The 25,928-nt window shown below is 45.5% G+C and overlaps 1 protein-coding gene across 1 annotated transcript in view; it reads left to right on the top strand.

Annotated features, from left to right (window-relative positions):
- Positions 1-140: 140 nt before the first annotated feature.
- Positions 141-25,928, top strand: part of DDX31 (DEAD (Asp-Glu-Ala-Asp) box polypeptide 31) — a 46,812-nt gene continuing 21,024 nt past the window's right edge. The window contains exons 1-16 of the mRNA XM_009074686.1: positions 141-330; positions 2,285-2,459; positions 2,750-2,825; positions 3,374-3,417; positions 3,844-3,914; positions 4,455-4,519; positions 5,332-5,376; positions 7,063-7,104; positions 8,817-8,881; positions 9,656-9,775; positions 10,041-10,147; positions 10,809-11,044; positions 11,402-11,578; positions 14,193-14,252; positions 20,099-20,149; positions 22,156-22,295. Of these exons, the coding sequence (XP_009072934.1) occupies positions 141-330; positions 2,285-2,459; positions 2,750-2,825; positions 3,374-3,417; positions 3,844-3,914; positions 4,455-4,519; positions 5,332-5,376; positions 7,063-7,104; positions 8,817-8,881; positions 9,656-9,775; positions 10,041-10,147; positions 10,809-11,044; positions 11,402-11,578; positions 14,193-14,252; positions 20,099-20,149; positions 22,156-22,295 (1,664 nt within the window). The remainder of the gene's footprint in view (positions 331-2,284; positions 2,460-2,749; positions 2,826-3,373; positions 3,418-3,843; positions 3,915-4,454; positions 4,520-5,331; positions 5,377-7,062; positions 7,105-8,816; positions 8,882-9,655; positions 9,776-10,040; positions 10,148-10,808; positions 11,045-11,401; positions 11,579-14,192; positions 14,253-20,098; positions 20,150-22,155; positions 22,296-25,928) is intronic.

Here is a 25,928-nt window from a genome sequence, read left to right on the forward strand (position 1 = left end):
GGTACCGGGACACGGGGCACGGGGCACGGGATGTGGTACATGGGTACAGGACATGGGCATGAGGCACGGGACGTGGACACGGGGCGTGGGATGCGGGGCACGGGATACGGGACACGGACATGAGCCACAGGATAGGCGACATGCATACAGGACGCGGACACGAGGCACGGGACGTGGACACGGGGCACCGGACGTGGATACAGGACACGGGCACGGGATACGGGACCCGGGACATGGACACGAGGCACAGAATACGGGACACGGGACATGGACACGGGATGCTGGACCCGGGCACAGGGCACGGGACAGGGGCACAGGATACAGGACATGGTCACGAGGCACGGGATGCGTTCACGGGGCACAGGACGTGGAATCAGAGCATGGGACACGGGACATGGACACGGGATGCTGGACCCGGGCACAGGGCACGGGACAGGGGCACAGGATACAGGATATGGTCACGAGGCACGGGGTGTGTACACGGGGCACAGGACCACAGGACGTGGAATCAGAGCATGGGACACGGGACATGGACACGAGGCACGGAATACAGGACATGGGACGTGGACACGGGGCATGGGACACAGGACACGAGACACAGAGCATGGGACACGGAACACGGGGCATGGACACAGGGCACAGAATAGCAGACACGGGCACGGGACATGGCCAGGGACACAGGACATGGGCCGGCCCAGGGTGGCAGAGTCTGGAAAGTTGTCCAGCGGAGCCTTTGGGTTCACCCCAGCAGGGGCTGAGCTCACACCGGGATGGGTCTGGTCACCACGTGGGGGTTAGGTCTGAGCTCCTCTGAGCCCTTCACGTGGGTCACGATGGGATCTCACTGCCCTTCCCTCGTGGCCTGGGATGCTCTGACAGCTCTCAGCCTCATCTGGAGGTGTTTAAGCTGTGTGTGGTTCTGGCACTGGGTGTGGAGCAGCTCTCTTAGGAGAAAAGGCTGAGGGAGTTGGGCCTGTTCAGCCTGGAGAAGAGATGACTGAGAGGGACCTCATTAATGTGTACAAGTATCTGAAGGGGGTGCCAAGAAGGCAGATCAGGCTCTTCTCTGTGGTGCAGAGCAATAAAACAAAAGGTAACAGGCAGAAAGTTATGCACAGGAAGTTCCACCTGAATACAAAGAAGAACTAGTGAACTAGTTGTGGGAGTGCTGTGAACTGCAGAAGGAGGTGCTTTGCTCTTGGAAGTTTGAGGAAAGGAGAATTAGAATGGATTAAATAGACACTTTCAATTTTTCAAAGTTGCTGTTACAGTGATTCTGGCCTGTTTTAATTAGTGTTCTTAAAATATTGTGCAGGAATGTGTGTGAATTAAGTATTTGATGGGATTTATCCTGATTATATCAGGTAGCTTGGGGTGGGATACCACCACCATCACTTTTCTGGTAGTGAATGTTGGTGGAAGGAGGTTCTGGTTTTGGTTGGTTGCCAAAAATGTGAAGAAACGAGTGAAAAAAGTAATAGAGGCTGAAAACAGTTTGTGGGAAGGCAAAGTCAGAGTGTGCAGCTGGGGATGGGGAAGAGAGAGGGGGAAAATGAGTCAAAATTGTGCAGTTATTTCACATGTTTCAGGTGTTTTGCTGTTGTGTGAGGGGAAAACAAGTTTGTTAGAAAGGGCTGAGGGACAGCAAAGAGCTTTGGGGACCAAAGGAAGTTTAGTTTTCCTCTTCACTGTGCCTGGAGGGATGGATATGGGGAGAGCAAAAGGTTTTCTTACATGATTAAAGATAAGTTGCAGAAGAAGAAATAAAGAGCTCAGAAATGCTGAGAGTTGGCAGAAGCATAAGTTGGAGTGAAGTCCAGGCCATCCCTCCTGCCCACAGGAAGAAGGAAGCCTAGGGGTAGGTTTTAATGTGATCTGGAGGTTTGCAGAGCATTTGAGATAGGCTTTTTAAAGTGTTCTGCTCATTTGCTGGTGAAGCTGGATGAAGTCCTTGAGGGAAGAGCACTAGATGTGACTTCAGATTGCTCTTTGTGTTTCAGTAGTGTCAGAAGTCTCAGACGTGGTGGTGGATCTGTCAGAGTAGGAACTGTCTAGCTGCAAAAGTCAAACTTAATTTCTTTAGTCAGGGAATGGGTGATTCCAGAAGTAAGGACTCAATCTGTGGGCTGATGTTTGTGATCACTACGGTGTTGTGTTGTTCATTGTCAGTCATTAATGACTCTGATTTGTTTGTTGGCATTAAAGCAGTTTGGTGCTCAGAAAAGGAAGCTCCAGTCAGCACATGGAAACCCACCCGTGAAACGCAGGCGTAAACCATCCACAGGCACCTTCAAGAAATGTGCAACAGAAGCTGAGAGCAGGGAGAAGGGAAGTTCCTCACAGAAACCTGTTCCTAAGAAGCAGTTGACTGACAACCACAATGACAGCCAGAAGAACAGACCATTCGTTAAGACTTCCAGCCTGTTTAAAAACAACCCTGACATCCCCACAATCCACAGGTATTTTAGACAAATGGGAGGGAAAAACCTTTTTCAGTGCCTTGAAATTTAGTGTCTTGCAGACAAATGAGAGGGAAAAACCTCTTTCAGTGCCTTGAAATTTAGTGTCTTGAATTCTTGCTCTTACTTGAGCACATCAGCTGCTTGGTGTGGTTTCATTGCTGTTTGTTAGAATGCTGTCAGATAATTTTTAACCCTGCTGTGTGCTCTGTTTGGTTTGTTTCCCTAACTCAGGAAGGATAATTTTTAACCCCGCTGTGTGCTTTGTTTGGTTTGTTTCCCTAACTCAGGAAAGCAGTGCAGCAGGTGCAAGAAAGTGTTTTCACTACAGATTCTTTCAGCCAGTTGGACCTCCACCCACATCTGGTGAGTGGCAGAAAGGCTGAACACCTTGAAACATGGTATTTTGGGTGGGGAGCAGGTTGGAGAGCTGTGAGGTGCACCTGTATTCATGGAGACGTGGACAGGCTTGTGCAAGTCCTTCACCTGATTTTGCTAGTGTCTTAGTGATGTGGACAGGCTTGTGCCAGCCCTTCACCTGATTTTGCTAGTGTCTTAGCTGAACGTGCTGTCCTGTGTCCTGACCAATCCCCAAACACAGCAACCTTCACTGTGCTGCTGTAACGCCAAAATCCACAGAAAACCAGCAATGGTGTAATTCGTCCTCAAACACAGCAACCTTCACTGTGCAGCTGTAACGCCAAAACCCCACAGAAAACCAGCAATGGTGTAATTCTGATTGATTAAGAAGTATTTTGAGGACATGGCAACTTTACACCTGGTTGCTCTGGGCCAGTAATGTAGAGAATAAACATCAGCCTTGTGGTTTTTGCTCTAGCTTGTACTACAAGATGAAACAAATGGAACACTTTGACAAGGAAACCTATTTACTCCTCTGTATTGTCTCTCTCTAGGTCTCCACAATCAACACTGTCCTAAACATAAGTAGCATGACCAGGTAAGCAAATTAATGCAAAACCTTTGCACTCTACCCCTTCAAGCCAATCATCTGGGATTGTTTCACTGTATGTAACTGGTGTGTGGAGACCACAGTACCTGCTGTCCCATTTGCTTTGGGGTTTGTTGCTTTCAAAGTTTGGGATGAGAAATAACTTGCAGGTTGCAGATCAGGCCAGTGGTCACAGCTGAAGGTGGAACCCTGGAGTCCTGCCTTCTAGTTTGGTACCTGAGTCACAAAATCATCTTTTCTCAGTTTAGCACATCTGATGCCTATCTAGTGGCTTTGCTTAGGAATCACCTCAACTGGTGTAGCTACACAGCAGAGATGAATCTGTGGAATTTGGGCTAAACAGTCACTGCATGTTAAAGCCTTAGGATTCTGTGTTGCATTTCTATTTCCTGACCTGTTCTGTGTCTTACACAGTGTTCAGAAGCAAACAATTCCTGTGCTCCTGCAAGGCAAAGATGCTCTGGTGAGATCTCAGACTGGTTCAGGTCAGTATTGAATTGTCAGTCTCCTTCCTTAGGGCATATTAACTGGACCCCAGTGCCAGGCTAGGCAGGCTGGTGTGGCCTGCCAGGACACAGAGAGGTGCTGTGCAAGCTTCTGTAAGAGCTCATGGGTGGGATTGGGTGTGGGTGTGCAGCTTCCAGCCATGGCACATGAGTCTCTTCCCAGGCTCCTGCCCTGGCTGCAGGTGCAGAGCTGAGCAGCACATGCTCTTACCCTGCAAACTCATGTGCAAACTCATCTGCTTGTTTTGCAGCAGTCTGGGTCTCCCCTTTCCTTGAGTTGCTGGGGATGTTTATTTAGGTAGATCTGAGTGGGCTACTACCACCTCTCTCATTTAATTAACCCTTTGGTGAATTGCCTGTCAATCTTCCATGCTGGAAACTCTGCTAAATTGAAGCTTTTCCAAACTCTAACTGCAGCTTAAGAATGGTGGTACAAATGGTGCTTTAATTTGCTGCAGTGCTGTAGTTGCCATGTATTTTTTGATGGAAAGTTTTCTTACTTTCTCCCTTTTTAAAAAGGTAAAACTCTTGCCTATGGGATTCCACTTGTACAGTCTTTGCAAGGAATGGAATCCAAAATACAGGTAGGTACAACAGAATTAAATGTATTTGCTTTTGAGATTAAGATTAATAAAAATCCAGTGCTTTGTAGGCATTGCTGTCTCTTTTTGATAGAGAGGTCAAGCAGTCTGTCTTCCCCTTTGTGCATGTGACACGTGTGATCCTTCTGTGCTGTTGAGGTACAGCTGATACCAGAACAGTGTTAGCCATTGCTCCATGCAAGGGGAATTTGTAAATGGGCTAAATTACCAGGTTTGGAGTAGGCAGAGTGCACAAGAGATAATGGTCTGGAACCTGGGAGAGCTGAAAACAAAGGTTACTGCCATGCCTGTTAGGAGTAGTAAGTTTCTCATCTTTGGCATGGAGTGAGATGTGATATTTGCTCCCAGTTTGGATCATCTGGTTGACCAGAAAATGCTGTTGGAGATCCTCCATCTCTTTATGGAAAGGTATCATCCTCACTTAGGGGTTGAAGTGTTTCCAACCATCCTGGATTGTTACTATCTGCAGCAGTTACTTACAGATCACTGTGCATCAAGCAGGAGAGTATTTCTGCAACTCAGAGATACAAGAGTGAACCAATATGTGTATGGAATAAAATGTTGGGTTTGACCATGAGCAGGTTTCCCAGCAGGAAAGAGAAACCATTGCAGCATTGATATGTGAAAGACTTGATTCATTTACAAGCTGAGAGGCAGAAATACCCTAAAATGCTGTGTACAAACTTGCACTAAACCCCTCAGAATTCACTGTGTTGGCCAACAGCAGTGAGATGTGGAAGTACTCTGTTTATTGGTGGTAAATTCTCAGTGGATCTCCTGTTCTCTGCTTGCAGCGCAGCCATGGGCCCTATGCACTCGTGCTAGTCCCAACAAGAGAGGTAGGTGACCTTTTTCTTTCTGAATCTGGGCACTGGGTGGGTGTGGGTCCCCCAGGAAAGGTGAACTCACATTTCTCCTGTTAGGAAATGCTCTGTCCTTTTGCTCAGATCTTGCCCTCATAGGGAGTTGTCATCATAGAATCATCATCATAGAATCACTGTACAATTTAGGGCTTGGAATGGACCTTACAGATCATCTAGTCCCAACCCCCTGCCCTGGGCAGAGACACCTCCTCGCTAGATCAGGTTGCTCAAGGCTTGTCCTTGTCCAGTGCCATGCCAGAGAAAGGCAGAAGGGAATCCTGAGTGTTCCTCATGCAGTTGGAAATCCTTGTGAAGACAGCAGAACCTCTCCAGCTCAGTGCTTGCCTCATGCCTAGCTCATACAGGGGGAGTGAGTAAAGCCAGTGAAATCAGCTTTGCAAAAGTGCAGGTTTATACAAACATTTCCCTTTTAAAGCCAGCAGTGAATGCTGAGGACGAAGCCTCCAAGAGTTGGTTTCTCCACTGAACTCTCTTCTGCTTAATTTATATTATTTGCCATTGCAAAGGCAATGTCAGAGGAGAGGATCAACCTTTTCCTTTTTTTTGTGTGTCAAATGATAATGACTTCCATGTGGAGCACTGATTGCAGGTATCTCATTTGGGGTCCAATATTTTATGCAACCTGCAGTGCAATATCTCTGCTCAGTTCTGCGAAAGGAGAAAGCTCTGAAGCTATTTAAATTTTTACAACAGCAACTTACTGCCTCTCTAGGATGCTGTGTGAATACTAAGCATGGAGGAAACTGTGAGCTTGTTTCAAGGGCTGCCAGGGAGAGTACTTAGGAAGATAATTTGTAATTATAGTTGGTATTACTTTGTGTTGGGAGCAATGGTCTCTCTTGAGAAAAGAAATGCAGAGGTAGGAAGATCCAATGGTGTGATCACTCCATGGATCAGGTGAAGGATTAGTGTGGGCTGCCCTGACTGCCACAAGATAACTAACCTATGGGTTCCCTTTTCATAGTGGTTTTCATCTAGAGTTTTCCCTTTTCCAGTGGAGCAAAATATTCTGTGTCTTCAGCTTGTTTTCTCCCCAGGGCGTTCATGGAAGCCAACAGAAGTCTCTCTTGTCCTGAGGGGTGGTTTGTGCAGCTGAGCCAGTAGAGAGGTTTTTGAACAGGTCCAAATAGAATAAAAGAGAGGAGACCTTATCACCCTCTATAACTCCCTGACAGGAGGTTGGAGTCAGGTGGGAGTTGGTCTCTTCTCCCAGGCAACCAGCAGCAGGACAAGAGGGCACAGACTCAAGCTCTGCCAGGTTTAGGTTAGGTATTAGGAGGAGATTTTTTTATGGAGAGATTGATCAGGCATTGGAATGTGCTGCCCAGGGAGGTGGTGGATTCACCATCCCTGGAGGTTTTCAAGCTGAGACTGGATGTGGCACTTAGTGCCATGGTCTAGTAACCACGGTAGGGTTGGACTCGATGGTCTTGGAGGTCTTTTCCAACCTGGTTGATTCTCTGCTTCTATGATTATTCAAGAGAAAAAAAATTAATAAGCAGCTTCTAAATAAAAATTAAAGATGTATTTAGAATTCTGATGATACACATAACTAGATTAGCTTACAGATTTTTGAGCCATAGGGACTTGTAATCCAGAAAGACTTTGTCAGAGCTCATTTTCTTTTGTTCATTTCCTTAGCTTGCACTCCAAAGTTTTGATACAGTGCAGAAACTACTTAAGGTAAGAATCCAATGCTTTGTGTTCTTCTTCTTCCTTGAGCCTCTTGCTGTAAGGTGCTAAGCAACTTCACTTCCTGTGGATCCAGCTGGATGTTTAAGGAAATCCAGTGCCTGGCAAGATGTATGGTCCTTAAAGATAAATGTGTTTAAGTATGTGATTTCCCTGTGGCATGTTTTGAACTATTACATGAGCAATTAAGTGATTAATTATGGCACCTTTGCTGCACATGTTTTCATAAACAAGCAGAGTTGATTTTCACAGCAATTTGTTTTTAGAAATCCCTTTCATTGTTTCAGTCTGAGTTATGAGTGGAAACTCTCACAGTGACAAGGACCATTTTACTGAAGCTAATCCTGGACAGATGGGTTTCAGATGGGGAGTAGAACTTGGTGAACTGCTTTGCCAGCTGAATGACTGGAGAAATTAGAAGGTTTTTCAAATCATTAAGTGACAGTGCTTTCCTTTAATCGAGGCAGAGTAACTTACCATGGGGCTGGAAGGTATCTAAATCATGTGTCTGATCCATATTCCTACTCCCTCTTCTTTGATTCCTTGAAATAGTAATGTACTTCCCAAGTCTTTTTGTTTTTTCTGTTCCAAGTAAGATTTTGTTGTGTCATGCTGAGGTTTAAAGTACTTCAGTCTTCTTCCATGGCAATTAGGAGTCACTATGAGTGAACCCCTGATGTCCTTCAGAGGATGAATGTGGTCAGTCTGGACTCAGCCCCTTTGGTTTTTTTGTGTTAACATATAATGTGTAGTCACCATAAAGTCCAGTGTAAACTGTCACAGTGACCCAAACCAGGAGTTTTAGATCATGATCTGACTGGCCCTGGGAAGGGCTGGACAGCTGGAGGGTGTGATGTGATTGTGTCAGCCCTGAGAGAGAAAAAGGCAAGTTGAGCTGCTCCCAATGCAATCACCCTAATGCCAACTGCTAAGGTGTCATTGCCTGCATCTTGCTTGGACATCTTCCTTACTTTAAACCTTGCAAAAAAACTTTATGTAGAAACTGTTCTGTAGGAGTGTTTCTGGCAGGCAGTGCAAACTTAAGCCTATTTCCCAGTCACTCATGTGTGCAGCCCCTACAAGCTGTGCTCTGCTGCTGCCCTGTGCTTCCTCTCCAGTGAGGCAGTGGCAGTGCTGTGCTTTGATTGTCTTCCCTGGAAATATTGGGCAGTATTAGATTCAGTGAAGGATTGGATCTCATTAAAATAAGCCACAAAAGCTCCTGCAGCATTAGCAATGCTGCCATGTGATGTTCACAGGCACAGGGACTGTGTGCACGTAGAGCTGTGTGTTTTTAGAAACTTTGTAGATCCTGTGCTTTTCTTAAGTTTTCCTTGGCCACAGCAAGATCTTGCTTAAAAGCAAGATGAAGAAATAGCATCATAGCTTGTCTTTGAACATTGAGGCTACGTGGGGAGAAGGAAAAGGAATATTGTTGTGTGGTTGGAAGTGGTACAAAACTAATTGCATTTCCATCTTTTTGGACAACGTGGGCAGGGAGTTACCTGGCTAGAACTGAAGGTGCCATTGATAGGGAGCTGTGGGTGAGAGAGTGCACGTTGTTTATGTCTGTTAGATCACACCAGATGCACACTGCTGACAGCCCCAGTCCCTTCTTTGTTTGCCCAGAAACATCATTTTTGATTAGGCTTTGTGTCTTTATTAAGAAAAATCAGTATTGGTCTTGTTTTTCCGTTCTGTAGCCATTTAACTGGATTGTGCCTGGAGTGCTAATGGGAGGAGAAAAGAGAAAATCAGAAAAAGCCAGGTAGGAAGTCAACTCCTTAAATTGTATTTTGGGTCCTTCTGCTCTACAGTGTCTTTAGCTGTTACTCTTCTTGAGAGTGTTTTTCTTCCTGGGAGGGAGGATGGTGAGTTTGGATCAAGCTGTGATCCCCTTGGATCTTCCACAGACACAGTGAGTAGGTCAGCAAAAATTTCCCCAGTTGGATCTGTTTCTAAAATGTTGATGAGCCTTCTGAGAAGATGATCTCTTGTGTCAGTGGGTTTTTTTCCTCTCCTGACAAACACCTCTATTTGCTTACCACTGTGTGCTGCCTACGGTATTTGTTATGGGGGAAATTGCTTTCTGGAGAAGAGATTTCCTGGTGTTAGAAATCCCTTTCTTTTTCCCTTTTCAAGAATTGAATTGTAAGCTGGTAATCCAAAGTGAAATTTTCATTTCTCTATATAAGCATACACAAAAAGAAGTTTACTCTTGACAGTAAAACAAGCACTCAATTAGGAAAGAAAACCTAGCTGGGGTGTGTTAGGTTGTTTTTTTTAACATTAATATTTCTTTCCACCCTGTCCTTATCCCTGACTATGCCTCTGAGTATCAGTGATGATCAAGATAAATTGTAGCTGTGCAAGAAATTGCAGTTTTAATCAGGGAGAAAGTCCTGTCCCTAATTTTCCTGTGGCTCTTTTTCCCTGTAGGTTCCAGTTCCTCACTCTGTGTTCCTATTCCAGAGTTACTGCTGACCTGTATGTATTTTTTTTTTCTCTTTTGGGTTTCTTTTTTGCTTGAAAATCTCAACAGATTACGTAAAGGGATCAATATCCTCATTTCCACTCCTGGTCGCCTGGTTGATCACATCAAGTCCACAGAATGTATTCACTTCCGTCGTACTCAGTGGCTGATTATTGATGAAGCAGACAGGTAAACTTCCCAGATGGAGACTAATTATTAGACCCTCTGCATCATAATTCACTAAATATTAAAAAAAAAGTACAAGAGAGAGCGTCATCTTAAACCACTCATGCTCAGTGGCCTCAGCCAAGCACTACATATCTGGGATTAGGAAGCAACATCCACTTTGGACAGATCATTGTACAATTCTTCATTGCAGAGATGTCATGTCATATTAAGATTTTCTCCTCGTTCTTTCCTACAGCATCTTTGATCACCTCTGCTGTTTTTGCAGGATCCTGGACCTGGGCTTTGAGAAGGATTTAACTGTGATACTCAATGCTTTAAATGCTGAGAGAGAGACACGCCAGAATGTGCTGCTCTCAGCCACCCTCACAGAAGGTGAGTGATAGGTGGGGACTCTTGTAGCTGAAACATGCACAGGCACCTTCAGAATAGTTGGTTGAGTCTGATTCTATCACAGCCCTTTGCAGAAATGCCTATTAATGTCATTGGCTTATGGCACTTGTCCTTCATTAGTGGAATTTCTGTCAATGGATATACTTACATGGTCTTTACATATGTCTCCCAAATTCCAGAGCAAAGTCACCATGAACCTGGGAAGCACTGATGGGTTTGTTTGTTCTATAAACACAAAATTAAGGCAGAAAACTAATGACAAGAGAGCTGTTGTGTGATTTGCTCTGTATCGTACAAGCAGTCAGTTGACTCCTGGACTCTTGATAGAGTGAAAATCTGTTGGTTTTTTCCACACAGACATTTAAAAACAGGAGTGCCAAGTGCTGTCTGTCCATAAAGACATTTATGCAATGTAAAGTAGCACAGTTGGCTGAAGTAGTGTCTTGTGAGGGTTTTGCTGACATCCACAGCAGCTCAGCCTAGTGAGTCCTCAAGAGTCTGAGGTTTGTGGAGGTGTTCTCAGTGTCACTAGTTCCTTTACCTTCACTCCTTTTCACTGGATAGTGTTAGTTGTTTTTTTCCTGTGAGTACATCATGGCAGACCAGACTGAAGCTCTTGTATTTCTCACTGTCTGTGGTTTAGGAGTGACACGACTGGCTGATATCAGTTTGAATGATCCCATCAGCATTTCCATAGCAGATGACATCCAGAAAGTGCTTGAACCAGCATCACCAATGGATAGAGCAAACAGTAGTTCATCAAACTGCATGGAGCAGGAAAACTTTGCTGTTCCAGAGAAGCTCAAGCAGTACTTCGTGATGGTCCCTAGCAAATTGAAGCTTGTCACGTTAGCAGCTTTTATCCTTGAGAAATGCAAGGTGAGACTCTGTTTGCATTTATATTACTAAGTAGCCCTTTGCCCTTTCCAACTCCTTTATCTGTTTCTCTGTCAAGGATAGCATGGATTTAGATCCAGGGCTTTGAAGTGCATCTAGTGTACAGTGAGCCACAAGAGAGCTGAGGTGCTGTTGTGTCTTTCATGCTGGCTGTGAGATACCCATGCAGCATATACTCATACTTCTTTCACGGGCTCAGTCTTTGGTGTCAAACTCTGTAATCCTTTTTCCAGATAATTATATCTCCAGAATTGTAAGCCACCTGGATCTTGGGATGATCAGGGAATGGGGAGAAGCCTGTGAAAATGGTCATGTGCAATCTTCTTGTTTTTCCTGCAGTTTGAAAAACACCACAAGATGATCATCTTTTTCTCCAGCTGTGAACAAGTGGAATTCTACTATGAGCTCCTTATAAAGGTCCTTTCAGGAGGGCCAGAGTCAGAACAACCTGGACGTTCTTCTCTCTCCCCTGTGTGCTTACAGTTTCTACGCCTGCATGGCGACATGGAACAGGAAGTAAGCATTCTCAGAATGTCAGGATTTGCAGTTTTATTCCTTACTCCCTGTGATTTATTAGGTGGTTATTTTGGGGAGGAGGGCAGAAGAGAGGACAGAGAGTCATTTCACCTCTAGGGGCCTCACTCTTCCATCTGCTAATGAGAATAAGGATATTGTCCCATTTCTGAAAAGTACCTCGATAGCTGTATCTGAAAAACACAGCTGAAGAGGCTAGAGGTGTTATTTCTTCCTGCAGGCTGAGGCAGCCATTCTGTATTCCCACTGGGTGCACTTAAACCATTTTTGTCTCTGTGGTTCTCTCTCATGCAGTCAAGACAGACTTTTAATGCCAAAGGAAAACCTTACCCAAGCCCCCAGATGTTGCTACCTAATAAGTTGCCCCCATTAGAGAGGGATGGAGCTGTTTGGCTTTGGTTTTGAAGAACAGTGTCTTGACAGACTGTTCTTCTCCCTGGGATGGAAATAATCGCAGTGTAACAGTGATTACCCCAATGTAGAGGTAGGTTTTAGCCAGATAGACCTGAGGGAAGAGGTTGCAGCTTGCTACAGAGAGCTGAGAGGCCAGGAGAAGAGTGTCAAATGAACTGTCACTGCAGCATTGCTCTCAATAGCTGAGAGACCTCCCTTGGAAGTTGAGCCCCTGATCCTGCCCTTGGTCTATGATGGAGAGAGTTGCTGCTTTACTCTGAGCTGCACAGCAGAGATGGTAAATGAATAGAGCTCTTCTGCTGAAGCAAGAGGTGAAGAGCCATTGTTTTTCTCACTCATTCCCATCCTGTGGAGACCAGAAACATGTGCTTTGCTGTCCCTGCAGTCTGGCCTTTCCTCAACCTGCCTGCCTGAGCAAGTGAGCAGGCCTGGTCTGGCCCAACTCTACCCTGACCAGCTGTTAAGCCAACAGAACACCACTAAGTAGCTGGCACCAGGGGAAGGGTTTTGCCTTTTTAGTACCCAGTGTGTAATTAGTGCTTGATGTCTTCAAATTAAGAGCATTAATGGAGCTAAATTGTGGATCCCATATGGTACTGCTGAGCACGGCTGCTGTCATTGTCAACAAGATACAGCGTGCTCTCTTCTTTAATTTTTGTCAGCAGAGGGTTCAGTGTGTCAGCAAGGCCCAAGCTTCCCTTCTCTTCTAGAACAGTACCTCTAGCTGGGAGTCAAGTGTCTAAGGTTTCTTCTGTATCATCAACATAATAGGATGATCTCTTATCTCCTAGCCAGAACTCTGGGAACAAAGGCTTGAAACGTGGAAACAAGGATGTTTTGGAAGGAGGATGCAAAAGGACAGAAAGGAAAAGGGGTTTTCTGAGGCCAGAGAAGGCCTGAGCTCTGAAAAGGAAGAGAGCAAATGGAATTGGATCAAGGGAGTGTGTGTGCTCAGTTGTTTCCCACAGCAGAGCAGGGGGAGTGTGGGTGCAGAGGTGATCCTGGCAAGTGAAGACCAGGTGCTGCTGAGGCCTTTGGTTAGTAGTGCTCAGAGATTGGCTTGTCAGATAGCAAATATCAATGTGAGTTGGGGACTCAGTTTTTGTGGCTTTTATCAAGAAGAAAACACACCCCAGAGTAGTTAGTTAAACTAACTGGAACATGCCAGGGAAGGTTTGGAGGCTGACAGACCAGGAAACTTTTGGAGGTATCTGAGGAGCTATACTGGGTTCCTGCAGTTCTGGTGCTCAATGGCTCAGAGATTTCTGGTGGGGTAGTTTGGGATTTGGGGGTGTGGATGGCCCTGCCTGGGGGCCTGAGCTCGTGTTAGAATTGGGGCTGCAGGAGTTCTGCTGGTGCCAACAAGGCTGGGGAGCACCTGTCCCTGCCCCCCATGGGAAGGAACAGCCTTGTCCCAGTGTCAGCAGCCCTGTTGGTGGCCTTTGCCAGTGTGAGGGAGGGCACAGGAGGGTGCCCTGCCTGCAGGACCCAGCAGTCCTGCCTCCTTGTCCCCTTGGACAGGGATTTCTGGCCAGGGTCTCATCTCTGCTATTGCTTTGAAGACTTGCCCCTCAGCATTTCACGTGAGCCACTGTGCAGCTGAGCACCCCCAGTACTTGATAATTCCACAGGCAGTGCAGGGGCTGTCTGCATGCCCCATTGGGCACATGATGAGGCTGATCTCTTGTGATGTGATTATATCTCTGTGTCAACAAAATGGGCTTATCCTGCCCATCCTGTGACTGGACAGACAGCAGCGAACCTGTCCAGCTTTTTCTTGCATTCACAAAAAGCCTCTGTTGCCCATAAAGTATGCCAGTGCTTCTGTTGGTGCTGCCTAATCTTGTGGATCCCATCTCCATGTGAAACAGTTCCTGGTTTTTGGCACACACAGGCCATGCTTCTGTGCAAACCACGGAGGTGTTGGCTGCTTTGATTTGACCAAATGCATCCAGGCTTCCCCCAGACACTGTACCTTCCTACCTGGCACCACACCTGTGTGCCACAGATATATTTTTTTCCTTTTGCAGGAAGAGTCTGACTGGAATTCATGAGGACAATCCCTTTGCTTTTGGAGCTGTGCATGATCTAGTGAGCAAGGCAGAGTTGTTAGCTGATTTGCTTTGTGTTTGATTGTAATGTGCATAAGCAATCTTTTAATTCTTCTTTTTCAATCTTCTAGGAAAGAACAGAGGTCTTCCAGGAGTTCCTAAAATCCAAGACTGGCATCTTGCTTTGCACTGTAAGTAACTTGGAGTCCCTTTGCAGCTCCACACTAATGGGCCTGTCTGATCCCTAATGGTAGACCAGAGGATTTGGCACTGAGCTCTAATTCCAGCTCGCTGTCTGACCTTGAGGAAAGTCATCTCCATTTTCTGCATCTCACTTGTTAAGTAAGGACTGGTGCCCTCTTTGCAAACTGTTATGTGACATTTTACTGCAAGTTACCATGCACAGAAAGAATATATGTCTTACACAAGAGGCCACTAAATGTTTTGCATGGTCTTAGGTCTGGAAAAATCTATTCATTTGAAGCTGGAACCTTGCCCTCTCCTTGCAGCCAGTAGAACACAATCCTAATTTGTAGGATACCCCATAACTGCCAGGAAAATTGGATACAATGTGATGTTTCCCAACTTAATAACTACCCCAAGGTTTAAAACAAACACCTGCAGGGGTGGAAAGGGATCATTGCTCTCCTTGTGCCCTTCAAGCTTCCTTCAAGGGTGCTGAGGGAGAAATGGTTGTCCTCTCCTGAAGTTTGCTGTCACCCTCGTGTCGTGGTGGCACCTTCCACCTCTCGTTTCTGACCTGTCTGTGCCACAGCCTGCTGCAGTGGTGCAGAAGGCTGCACGATTTGCTCTCTAATAGTGGCAGCTGTTGATCTGAAAACGTGTGAATCTTGGCGATTTCTACCCACCGCAAACTTGTAAATTACAGCGATCGGGAGTAATTAGAGCTGAGAAACCCTCTCCAGCTCTGAAATGACTCCTCTTCCTGCAGCACGTTATTCTTAAAGGAAACTAGGTGCAATTTTTTTTTCAGAGTGGGGGCTGAATTTTCTCTTATTTTTATGCTCACAGTTCAAACTAGGATTGCCATGTACATATTTGATTTAGCATTGCCAAACTGTATATGGCATCACCTGTAAAATTGTTCCTGTTTCATACTGGTCCTGGTCCTGCTTGTGTGTACAACCTTTCAGTGATTTGGTCAAGGTCAAAATGCATCTTTGCCATGCGTAAGTGTAGCTATAACTTGGCTCCCTTGTATACAGAGGTAATACTTGTGTGTATCAACTGAGGAAGATGACAAAACTTAAGTCATTATGTAGATTAAGTGATTTGAAGGTAAAAAATGGTAAATTCTAAAAAATTAATAGCTGAATTTTGTCATCCTTCATGCACATGGTGCCTATAACTGAGACATTTCAGGGATGTGTCTTGTTATTGAAATTTCCATTTCGTGAGCTTGGAAAGGTGGTGAATGCTCCATTTTAGACAAAGAGAAAGCAGAACCATTGCAGTCTTTGGGCTATCAGTTCCTGGTTGAGACCATTTTTAGGGGAAACGTGGTGGGAAAAATCTGGCAGGAAATGTACAGCTGTTGACAAGGTAGGAAGAGAAGAAGTTGGATAAAGAAATCCCCATGGATGGGATTCCCCTCCTGAGGTACTAGAGATGTGGTTTGATTTCCTGCCATGCCACAGACTGTAGGCAAGTGGATATGGAATTGGGATGACAAAAGTGGCCACATGTCAGCTGAGCAGGGATAGTTGTGGCTTTGCTCCTGACCTGCTATAAACAGGAGGTAAGGTGAATTAACCTGGATTGCCTTGAAGAGGGTGGTGTAAGGTAACCCATTTATCCTAACCCTCCTCCATTTCAATCTCAGCCCCTTTCCATTTCCTGCAAGGCAGGGAAGCAGATCCTGACGGGGACGGTGACTGTGGCTCAGCTGGCACACGGTTAGCGCGTTAAGCACAGTAAGTTGTGTGTCTGAGTCCAAAAATCTCTCTGTGCTTCAGCTCCCCATCTGTAAAATGGGGAAAGTAGCAGTGTTCTATCTTACAGAGATGTTGGGAGGACAAATGCATTGAAACCAGGAGGTGGCCTGTTACCACAGTAATGGGGACCATATGGACACCTTAATATAGAGATACACTTTGCACCAGTCCCACATTACAGGTGCCTCCCCAACGCAGATGTCCAAAGGGCAGCCAGGCACTGTGACCACCTCCTGCCTCTGAGGGCATTGCTTTTTCTGACACTTTTCTTCAGATCAGCAAAAAAAAAAAAAAATTTTACACAAAAAGATGGTTCTGTTCTTCTGCGCCGCAAAAATCGCATTTTGTGCCCGCAGAATTCTGAAACCTGGCTCACAAAAGAGCAACACAAATAATGTTGCTGTCCTTCCCTTGTCCCTTATGCCATGTTCTCCACCCATCTTTCCGCTCTAGTAAGCAATGGGACCTGCTGTTCCTTTTATTAATTTGCTCTATGTCATATGTATATTAATATAGTCCATAAAATATTTTTGCCAGACAATATAAGCTGGCAAGACAAGAAAATAAAGGAGGGCCGTGTATCTCAGAGGGTCTCATCCAGCTTTATTTCTCTCTCCTTCACCAAAGTTCTTTGCGGCTTCCTTTGGGATGTGCCTTTTAAACAAGTTCATCTCTTCCAGGGAGAGAGGAAAGATCATTTGGAGATTGTTTGCTGTTTACTCAGTCACGCTAACTCATCTTGCCAGTTTTCTGGCGGCCCTAGCCAAGAGCTTTCGCCTCTGACAGCTTCTGTGCTCTCCCCTTCCTCCTCTGATTACGCAGCCCAATCTGTCACCCTGCCGACGGGGGTCTCTACCCTGCTGATGGCTTTCCACACTCGGCAGTAATGACTTTTGGCAGCCCGGGAAGGCGCGAGAGCTTCTTCCCCAGCTTGGAGAGCCGTTAGGCCCTCTCTGCCTGTTAGCTAAAGCACTTTGTGAGGTTCTTTGGTAAATAAATGAGTCATTTTAATCCAACTGACAGCCTGGCACCTGAGCAAGCTGCCTTCCATCTGTACTTCTAGGCCTCATGTAGGCAGCCAATTGTCAAGCTCAGGGCCTTCAAGACCTCACCATTGAGTGTCTTTCAAAAGCAACTTTAGCAATTTCCTTTGCCCTAATTAGATTGTGAGAGAGGGACTGAGCAAAGCAAGGCCCTTGCAAAACTTTTGTGGCTGTGTTGGTTCTCCTCTTCTGCAGCAATAGTCTTCACTTTTGGTCTGGCCTTTTTGCCCTTCATTCCACCCTCTGTACCCCCATTCCCTTGCTCCCACTGCCTCATGTCCCACGCCCCCAAACACGTGCTGCTAACATGAATTGTCAGAAATTTCAGCATTTCTGGGGGTCCTCGGGTGGATTGTTCCTTGATCCTGTGTCCTTCCATGCCTTGCAGTTGGGATCAGGGCAGGAACATGGTTGAGGCTTCAGATTATCGTGTTTTCTTGGCATCTGAGCTTTCTTTAAGATTGCACTGGTGTAGGTTATTTCTTCTTGCTCCGGTGAGATGGTCCCTGAGTTCTCCTTTCCACTGGCCCATTGACCTGTCAAGGTGTCCTATCCTTGATTTCCCTGTAATTAAGAAATGGTGGCATGAGATCATGCACAGAAAGGGGAGTGCTGTCTGAGGTAGTGGAAAAGGAGGGAGAGTGGTATATTGGAAATCTATTGGGCTTCTTGAAAAGAGTACTGGCAGCAGGTTAGTGCTGCTGTGTGTGGAATAAATGTGTGCTAGGAAAATTGGATAATTGTTGTTTCAGCTGGATTCTCTCTCCCAGTAAGATGACCCACAAGTATTTTTCTGGAGTTCTGAGAAGTGTAAGCTCCTGGGCTCTGCCAGCAGAGGAAAGCAAATCAACACAAACTTTTTACCCTAGTTCTACCTTGCTGCTGTCTGCTAGGGTCTTTGAGAAAAAGGAGCTACAGGAGACACAGGTGGACTGATACTGAGGAATCTTTGAGAGTTTGCAAAACACTCCAATTACCAGTAAATCCCAGTAGACTTCTGAAAGAAAGCCAAGTGAAATCCCAGGAGAATAGCTGCAGATGTGTGTCAGCAACGACTGAGTGGAGCTGGTGGCATTGTGAAAGCAATAGAGAATACAAGACTAGGCAGAGGAGAAAGTCTTCTCCTAAAATGTTGTCTCTGGCTATTTGTTAGGCTTTCAGTTAACCTTTTCAACTTTGGCAAATGCACATGAAAACAATACTGTCTGCAGCAGTGGGTTCCCAGCTAGAGGTGTTGAGAAAATGTATCTTGGAAGAGGAGGGAAAGAATCTGGATGGATGGGAGGGATAACTCCTGCCCTGCTGTCTGCTTCTCCCTGTGTTGGAGGCTCTTGCTCCTGACCACAGGGATGGCTTATCTGCTGGTTTATTTTGGGGAACTGACCCTGTCCCAGGGTCAGAGCCCCCTCCTCAACCAGTCTTTCCCCTCCTCCTGGGTGTGAGGAAGAGCACAGTGTAGGAAAAGACCAAAGGCTTGTCAGTGTGGAAGTGCAGAACAGAGCCAGCCAGCTCGGAATCAGACGTCAGCACTCCTGTCTGATCCTGCTGTAGAGTTTATAGTCTTGTTATCCTGGTAACTGCTGTACACGTTTCCCGACTTCTCTTGATTTATTTTCTCCAACCTCCTTTAAATGGCTTTTTGTACATCTGTTCATTCTGACTCTGGGAACAAGTCGCTTCTTAATGAGCGTGTTGGAGCACAAGTGTGTGTTATTGTGGAGTGGGTTCTGTGGAAAGTGTCTCCTCTTTTACTGCAGTTGGAGCCACAAAGCAGCCTGGCTAGTGCTTATGGGAAGGCCTTTGCTGCCAAAACATCAGCTTCCCAGTCTTTTAACGTGTGTGGGAGTTGCATGAAAACACTTCAGTGGGTGGCTGACACATTTTTAGTACATTAAGCTCCTACTTACGTGCTTAATATATTCTATTTTGCAACTAGCTAAAAGATACATGTGTTCCAAAACATTTCCTAACAGAGTTAAATCTGCACACCTGCTCTGCTATTGCACGTGGTGAATGTAAAATCCAAGGAGTATGTGAGGACATTACTAATGAACCGAAAATCAAGAAGGGAGATTGAAACGTGTTTGCACTCTCAGTTTTGAACAGTATTTAAACTCTCTTTTCTCTCTCAAAGGGTATGTTTTTTGAGCTATACTGGCTGTGGATAACTAAAGGGTCTCATTCAAATCCTCCTCTGAGTTGATGGGTTTTCTCACCAGCTGGCACATCAAATAACAGTCCTGACAGCAGCTTCAGTCTCTTTTCTTCACGGCTGAATTTTGTTTCTCCAAATCAAAGCCAAAACTAAAGGGTAGCTGAAGTCCCCTCTCCTCAAGCTCTGCTCCAAATTCCCACAGATTCTCCTAAATTGTTGGTTGGCCTTTGATTTTGGGGCCAGGTGATCTGCAAGTCATCTGCTCCTCAACTTCAGACCATCACCTAAGAAAAAACTAATTATTTGTGGATAGAGATCAATGTACCTTTGTATATTCCACTCAAGGCCAAGGACCATTTGCCTTTCACTTTTCATCAGAAGCAGCCTGGTTTTAGTACTTAGGTTTGCTGTGGAGGAAGGTGTGCTCAGAAATAGTGTTGCCTTTCAGAGATTCAATTCTGCCTCTCTCCCTGTTTGGGCAGTAGGTGACTTATGAGCAGATGTGTCTTCATCAGTGAAACTAACTGAAGAACCAAAGGTATCAGTACCATTAAGACAGTGGATTCTCTCAGATCTAAAATAAAGGGACTGTAGCAGACTGCTGTAATCCAGCACCAACCTCCTGAAATAGGTGTGTTTATACCCTCCAGGCTTTGGGCCAGAGTAGTGGGTCGTTTTTTACTGTATTAGTCTTAACAAGATTCCTTGCATTTTAAACACTCAACATTATTTCTGACCTTCAGTCCATCTCTCCCCAAACTAGGCACATAAAATTCCTACTTGTATAGTTGCTTTCTGACATAATTGCCATCCCAGAAGAGTTCTCACTCTGCTGATATCTTCAAAGCATTTTTACTAAAGTGATTTCCTTATTAATTTTAAAGGATGTTGCAGCTCGGGGACTAGACCTGCCTCAAGTTACATGGATTGTACAGGTAAGTTTGCTCTGTGTGTTTGTGTGTCTGTGTGCATTTTACTTTGCTCAGATGAAATCCCTTTTCAGTCCACAACCTTTCTGCACTTCGCTGGTCTTGGTGCTGATGCCTACAGTGTGGGAGACCCACATGTTCCTGACTGCAGGACTGGGACTCAGGGTTTTGCTAGGATGCAGCATTTCTAATCATACCTTTGGTCTGGTTTTCTCTTCAGTAACTCCACTGTTACCATCTGTGGAATAATATTCCACTGCCTGGGACGAAACACCTTCCATTTCCCCCCACAGGAAGCCAAACCTTGTGAAATACCAGCCACGTCTTGCAGTTGTGTTTCTGTTTTCCTGAGCTTACTGGGGAGGCAGTTCCATGAGGAGTTGCACTTAGCAATCCTGATGTTAAACACTGAGTAGCCCAATAGTGTCTGTGCAGTGACCTGAATGTCTAGAGTGAGACTTTGCTAGGTTGGGGCTGGATATAGCTGTAAACATCCAGCTTTCAGTAGAACTGCATAGTTCTGATTTTCCCTGGGAAAAAAAAAGAAAAAAAAGCCCAGCAAAACCCCCACAGTGCTGCATTACTGTTGACAGAAACACAGTCTTCAGGAAAAAATAAAAAAAAAAAGAAACTAAGGAAGATGGATTGAACCTTAAAAATAGCAGCCTGTCGTTTCAAAGAGGAGCCTGAGAGCATGAGGCAGATTTCATTTTTATAAAAGATTTATAATTAAAAAAAGGTTAGTTGAATAGAGGAAAAACTGATCCAGAGATTCTCATGTATCAAGCGACACCTGGGTAAAAGGAACAGTGCACAGAGCCTCAACAAAGCTTTTTAATTTCTACCTCATCCCTTCAGGTAACAAATTTGATTTTAATTTTGTGGGTTTTTTTCTAAAAAAGAATGATTTGGTAGCAGCTAGCTAGTCAAGAGAAGGCTGAGGAAGTGAAGTCTTGAATTCCCAGATCTGTATATTAATATAATTTAACCAAAGATATAGTTGCCAGTGTTAGAACGCCGTGCAAATTACCTAAAGCCCTGGGAGACTTCTGTGTGTCCAGAAGGCGAAATCTCAGCTGTCCTGAGAGCTGTGTCCAAGAGCAAGGACCTGCAGGGAGCAATTAGATTGCTCACAGCATCTTACTCACACCTCTAGCCAGTAGAAACTTTGCCAGAGGGCACAGGTATAAACACTAGAGTGGGCTTTGGTTGTTGGTTTTTTTCCAGTTAAACTGCTGAGGGCTCATTTCTGAGCAGTATCTCTGTGCATGTTCATTTTTTTCCAGGAAAGAGAGGAGGGGGGAAAGAATAGGGGGAGGTTAAAGGGATGAAAATATGTCACCCTTTATCAGATCTTGCAGATGGCTGGGCAGTTTTGATTCCCAGTGAAATAACAGAGGCACTGCTATATTTGGGGGGGTCTTTAAGTAATGTTTTCATAGTGTCTGGTAGTTGTGCAGGACAAGACAGTTGCTACCTGTGTCATAGACTGCCAAAAGCACTCCCTCCTCTCTCTTAGATTTCTTCTATCCTGTAGCTATGATTTGCTTTCATCCAAACAAAGCAATTTAGCCCAACTCCAAATTTGAATCGGCTTTTTATTGTTTTGTGGCTTTTCTCCCAGACTGAGAGCAGGCAGCTCCCCACTCCATGTGGGCAGTCCTGGGCGTTGACTTGGAGGTCTTTGTGAGGTTTGACAGGGGTTTTTTTAGGGGAAGCAAACAGGTTCCTGACGTGCCTGTGGAGAAATGAAATGTAAAAGGCAAAGAGAGACACTGAGATAGGGAAACTGTCCTATTATCTCAAAGTTGGCCAACGTGTCACATTCACACGTCAAAAACCTGCCGAGTGATGGGGACAGGGCTCATAACCAGACCAGTTCCGAGGGAGTTGCAGCTTGTGGGGTGTGCCCAGGCTCCCTTTTGTTTCAGACTTGAGCAGGCTGAGTGCCTCGTTTATAATTAACACGCCTGTTAATTCCTCCTTTCCCTTCTCATGTTCCCTTTCTGCAGTACACCGCTCCGGCTTCACCTGCGGAATACATCCACCGGATCGGGAGGACAGCTCGCATTGGCTGCCACGGGAACAGCCTCCTTGTCCTGGTGCCTTCGGAGGCAGGATATGTCAGCTTGCTGGCTGCTCACAAGATTAAGTGAGTCAGAAACGCCAACAAAAGTTTCAGCTCGTCCTCGCTAATTAACCTTCCGTGGCACTTTCAGCGGGACTGTGTCTCGTGCAGGTTTTAATAAGAATTTATTAATTCTTGTGATCCAGGACTGGCCCCAGACTAGCAAGAGGAGGAAAGGGAAGTGTGTGATAATCATCAAGCCTGACAGATTGGGTGTGAGTGAGTGTGTGTGTGTGGTGAGGGGCAGGGAGGGGATGATAGTCGGAGATCCTTTGCGCTCCACTGTTTTCTCGCTGGTCCTGGGTTCAAATCGTGACTATGTGGAGAGCACAAAGTCAGATGAGCCTGTCAGGTGCTACCTGGCCATCTGCCTGCAGAGCACCATATTGTCAGAGACTCTGCCTGCTCTTCAGGAGAGATCCGGAGGAGAAATTGCTGGGGAGCTGTGGGTCATCTCTGGCAGGTAATCGACCAAGATGTGTTGTTTAAGTGGCTTGTGACAGGAATAGGAGAGGCTTTTGGGAGTGGTGAGAGCACAGTATGGTCCTGGAAGGCAATAAGGGGGATGGACTCTGCAGACCAAACGTGGGGTGTGCTTCCAAGCCTGGGAAGGTTTCTCTTACACCAGCTCTAGCTTGGACTAAGGAGTAGACAGCAAGGAGAGCAAGCCAAGCTTGGTAAGGACCTGCCCAGTGTGCAGTTAGTTACCTGATGGCCAACACATGATGAGCTTTTAGTCCAGCTCTGCTTGCCCAATGGCCCTTTTGTGGAGAAAACCCACAACTGGCTGCTCAGCATTGCTAGGCAGGAGTGCTGTTGGGCCTCGAGCCTCCTCCACACTCAGCTGAATGTCTGTGACTCCCCTTGCTCCCTGCACCGTTGTCTCAGTGTTTGAGAACATCAGCAGAGTGCCTTCAGGGTTGTAGCAGTGTTGATGGAGCCCTGCAAACTCATGCTGAAATTAGTTGTCTTTTATTTCTTGTGTTTCTGTCGGGTGGAGCTGCTTGGAATCGAATTTGGGTTTGCATCCTTGAAACAAACAAATGTTGGCAGTAAATACAGGCTTATTCTAGGCTGTGAGCCATTTAGTGGTCTAACAAAGAGCCATCCATCATCCCAGGTAACTATCTATTAAGCAGACACCAGCAAGACATGGAAGGCTAAGCTGACAGGGTTTTTTTTCATGTAACAAACAGCACTGACATTTAAAGGTGAAATCCCACATAATTGTGAATTTTTAACTCCAAGCGGAAAGTTATGTTTTTCTATTTTATAATATTTTTGCAAGTGTTAGGGGAAGGAGAGGGAAATTTCCCTCCTTCTTTTTTTTTAAAATGTTAATGCTTTATATCCAATTTTGTTGGGTTTTTAACAAGTTTAAAGACTCCTTCTTTTTTTTTTAAATGTTAATGCTTTATATCCAGTTTTGTTGGGTTTTTAACAAGTTTAAAGAAGTGTCACTCAGGCTGGTAATTACACCTGCTAAGGAGACCTGTTGTTGAGCTGCCCATGGTCCTCAGGAATCTGTAGAAGACCCTGAAGGAGTAGAGGGAGGTTTATGTGTATTTATTTTTTTCCTCCACATCTCAGAGCCAAACAACTCCGGGGATTATCTTTTCTTGTTTATTTGATTGTTTGATGTTCTTGATAAAATGTGCTGCCCTGCAGATAAAGGACCTGCCAAAAAAGGAGTGAAATTTGCCTTCCTTGACCCTCATCTTCAGATGGAAGGCGACGAGTGTCTAATTGGCATGGATGGGCGATTCGGCCTGTTCCTCGTGCATGGATGTGAGAAGGGGCACCAGGCTAGAGCAGAGAGCTGATGAATTACAGAGGAGATGCAGGAAGGCAGCTTGAAGCTAAAGGCAGCAAGTGCCATCAGCACAAATTGCCGTTACCCTTCATAAACAGAGCATTATGGTGATAATCCTGACAATTTAATTCAGCGCAAGGGCGAAAGACAGCATGTGTTGGACTGTCACTGAGCCTCTTAAGCACTGCTCATTTTGGTTTCTTTACCCTAAGTCTTTGTAGCTTTTGACTTGGTCTGCACAACTTACCGGAGTTTGCTTTTTTTTTCCCCATTTTTCCCCCCTATTATTCTTTGCTTAATTTTTAAATCTCTTGGGTCTTTATTGAGGATGAATGTGTGGTGTGTATTTTTTTTTTTTTGCAAATTTTTTTTTCCCTTTTTTAAATGAAATTCCCACTGGGTTTATTGAAATGTAAATACTTCATAAAATATGTATTTTGAAGAAGACAAAGCATGAGATGGGTCCTTGCAGCATTCAGCTGGTGTAAATGAGCTGTGCTGTGCTGGTTTACAGCAGATGAGGATCTGACCCAGAGTTTTTTTTATTAAACCCCTCCACCCACCCCAGCAGGCATGGGAGGAAGTCCAGGAGTGTTGAGAGTCGGAAGTAATGAGAGCAGACGTGGCTTTGTTCCTGGATGAAAATCCACTTCGGAATTAGAGATGACTGCCATTGAAATTGGAAATCGCTCGCAATTAATTTTCACCGGTACCTGAAGCCTCTCCTTGGCTTCCACTGTGGAAAAGCAGCATTAGCCTTTGCCAAAACGATCTCACTTTGGCTCTGCTGAGATCAGTAATTCCCAGGGGGGCTCAGGAAAGCTCTCACTGCAACTTTCTGCTCTTTGTATAGCTTGAAGTTGTGGTTCCTCTCCCCAGCTGTAAGTACCTCCGTGCAGCCTCGTGCACACTCACGTTTTCTCCACATTCCCTCCTTCTTTTTCTTTCTTTTTTTTTTTTTTAAAGAAAGGTTAGACTCCAAAACGTTCTGTCTCAGCCTCACACGCAACGTACAGATTTTCCTTCAAAGGGAGGAGGCAAGAAGCAGCAGAAAATCTGTGAGGTTCACTTTTTTTTTTCCCCTTTATGTCTCTTTTAGCTCCTTCAGCTGCAATCTAGCAGCGCCTGCCTCGACAGCTATCAGATAATTTCTTTATCTGCTAACGGCGCCCTAACTAATTTATAAAGGAAGAGGCATCACCGTGAAGGCACGAGTCACTCCTCTCCCTTCTCCCTGGTTGTGCTTGCCCCCTCCCCTGCTCCCCACACTCTGCTCCCTGCTGGGAACCAAGTTCTCATGATATCTGTTCTGCTGCGAGCTGGCGGCGCGCCAGGGTGGGAGAGGGGGTGACAACTCCGACAAATCAATGTCAAAGGTTTGACATTTTCATTCATAGCGGTGTCAAAGCAACCTTTGGGGGGAGGGGGAAGGGGAGGTCTGCTTTGCTCTTGCTTAAGTGCTTGCCATTTATGTTTTAATTTAGTGCTATACGTCGCAAAACCAAACAGAGAAAGCCTCGGTTGTCGTTTTCTGCTCCATTTCCCTTTCTCTCCCGTCATCCCCCTCCTGTCTCCGCGTCCTCTGCGAAGGAATCTGTGTTGTCCCACGGCTCAGCTGCACAGCCATGGGCTGGACTCCCATATAGGATATCTTATAGCCACTCTGGCCCATCCCTTCCAGGCTGGATGGCTGTTCCTCTGCATCATCTCTTTTCTTTCTGTATCTGAGCTGGCTGAGGTTGAAAAGGCAGATTGCAAAGGTATTTGTTGCTTTAACTGGGAAGAGCTGGGAAGCAGGCAAGGATCACAGTGTCCTGTTACACACTGTGGCAAGGATTTGTCCA

This window comes from Acanthisitta chloris, unplaced genomic scaffold (genome assembly GCF_000695815.1).
Source record: "Acanthisitta chloris isolate BGI_N310 unplaced genomic scaffold, ASM69581v1 scaffold55, whole genome shotgun sequence".
NCBI lineage: Eukaryota > Metazoa > Chordata > Aves > Passeriformes > Acanthisittidae > Acanthisitta > Acanthisitta chloris.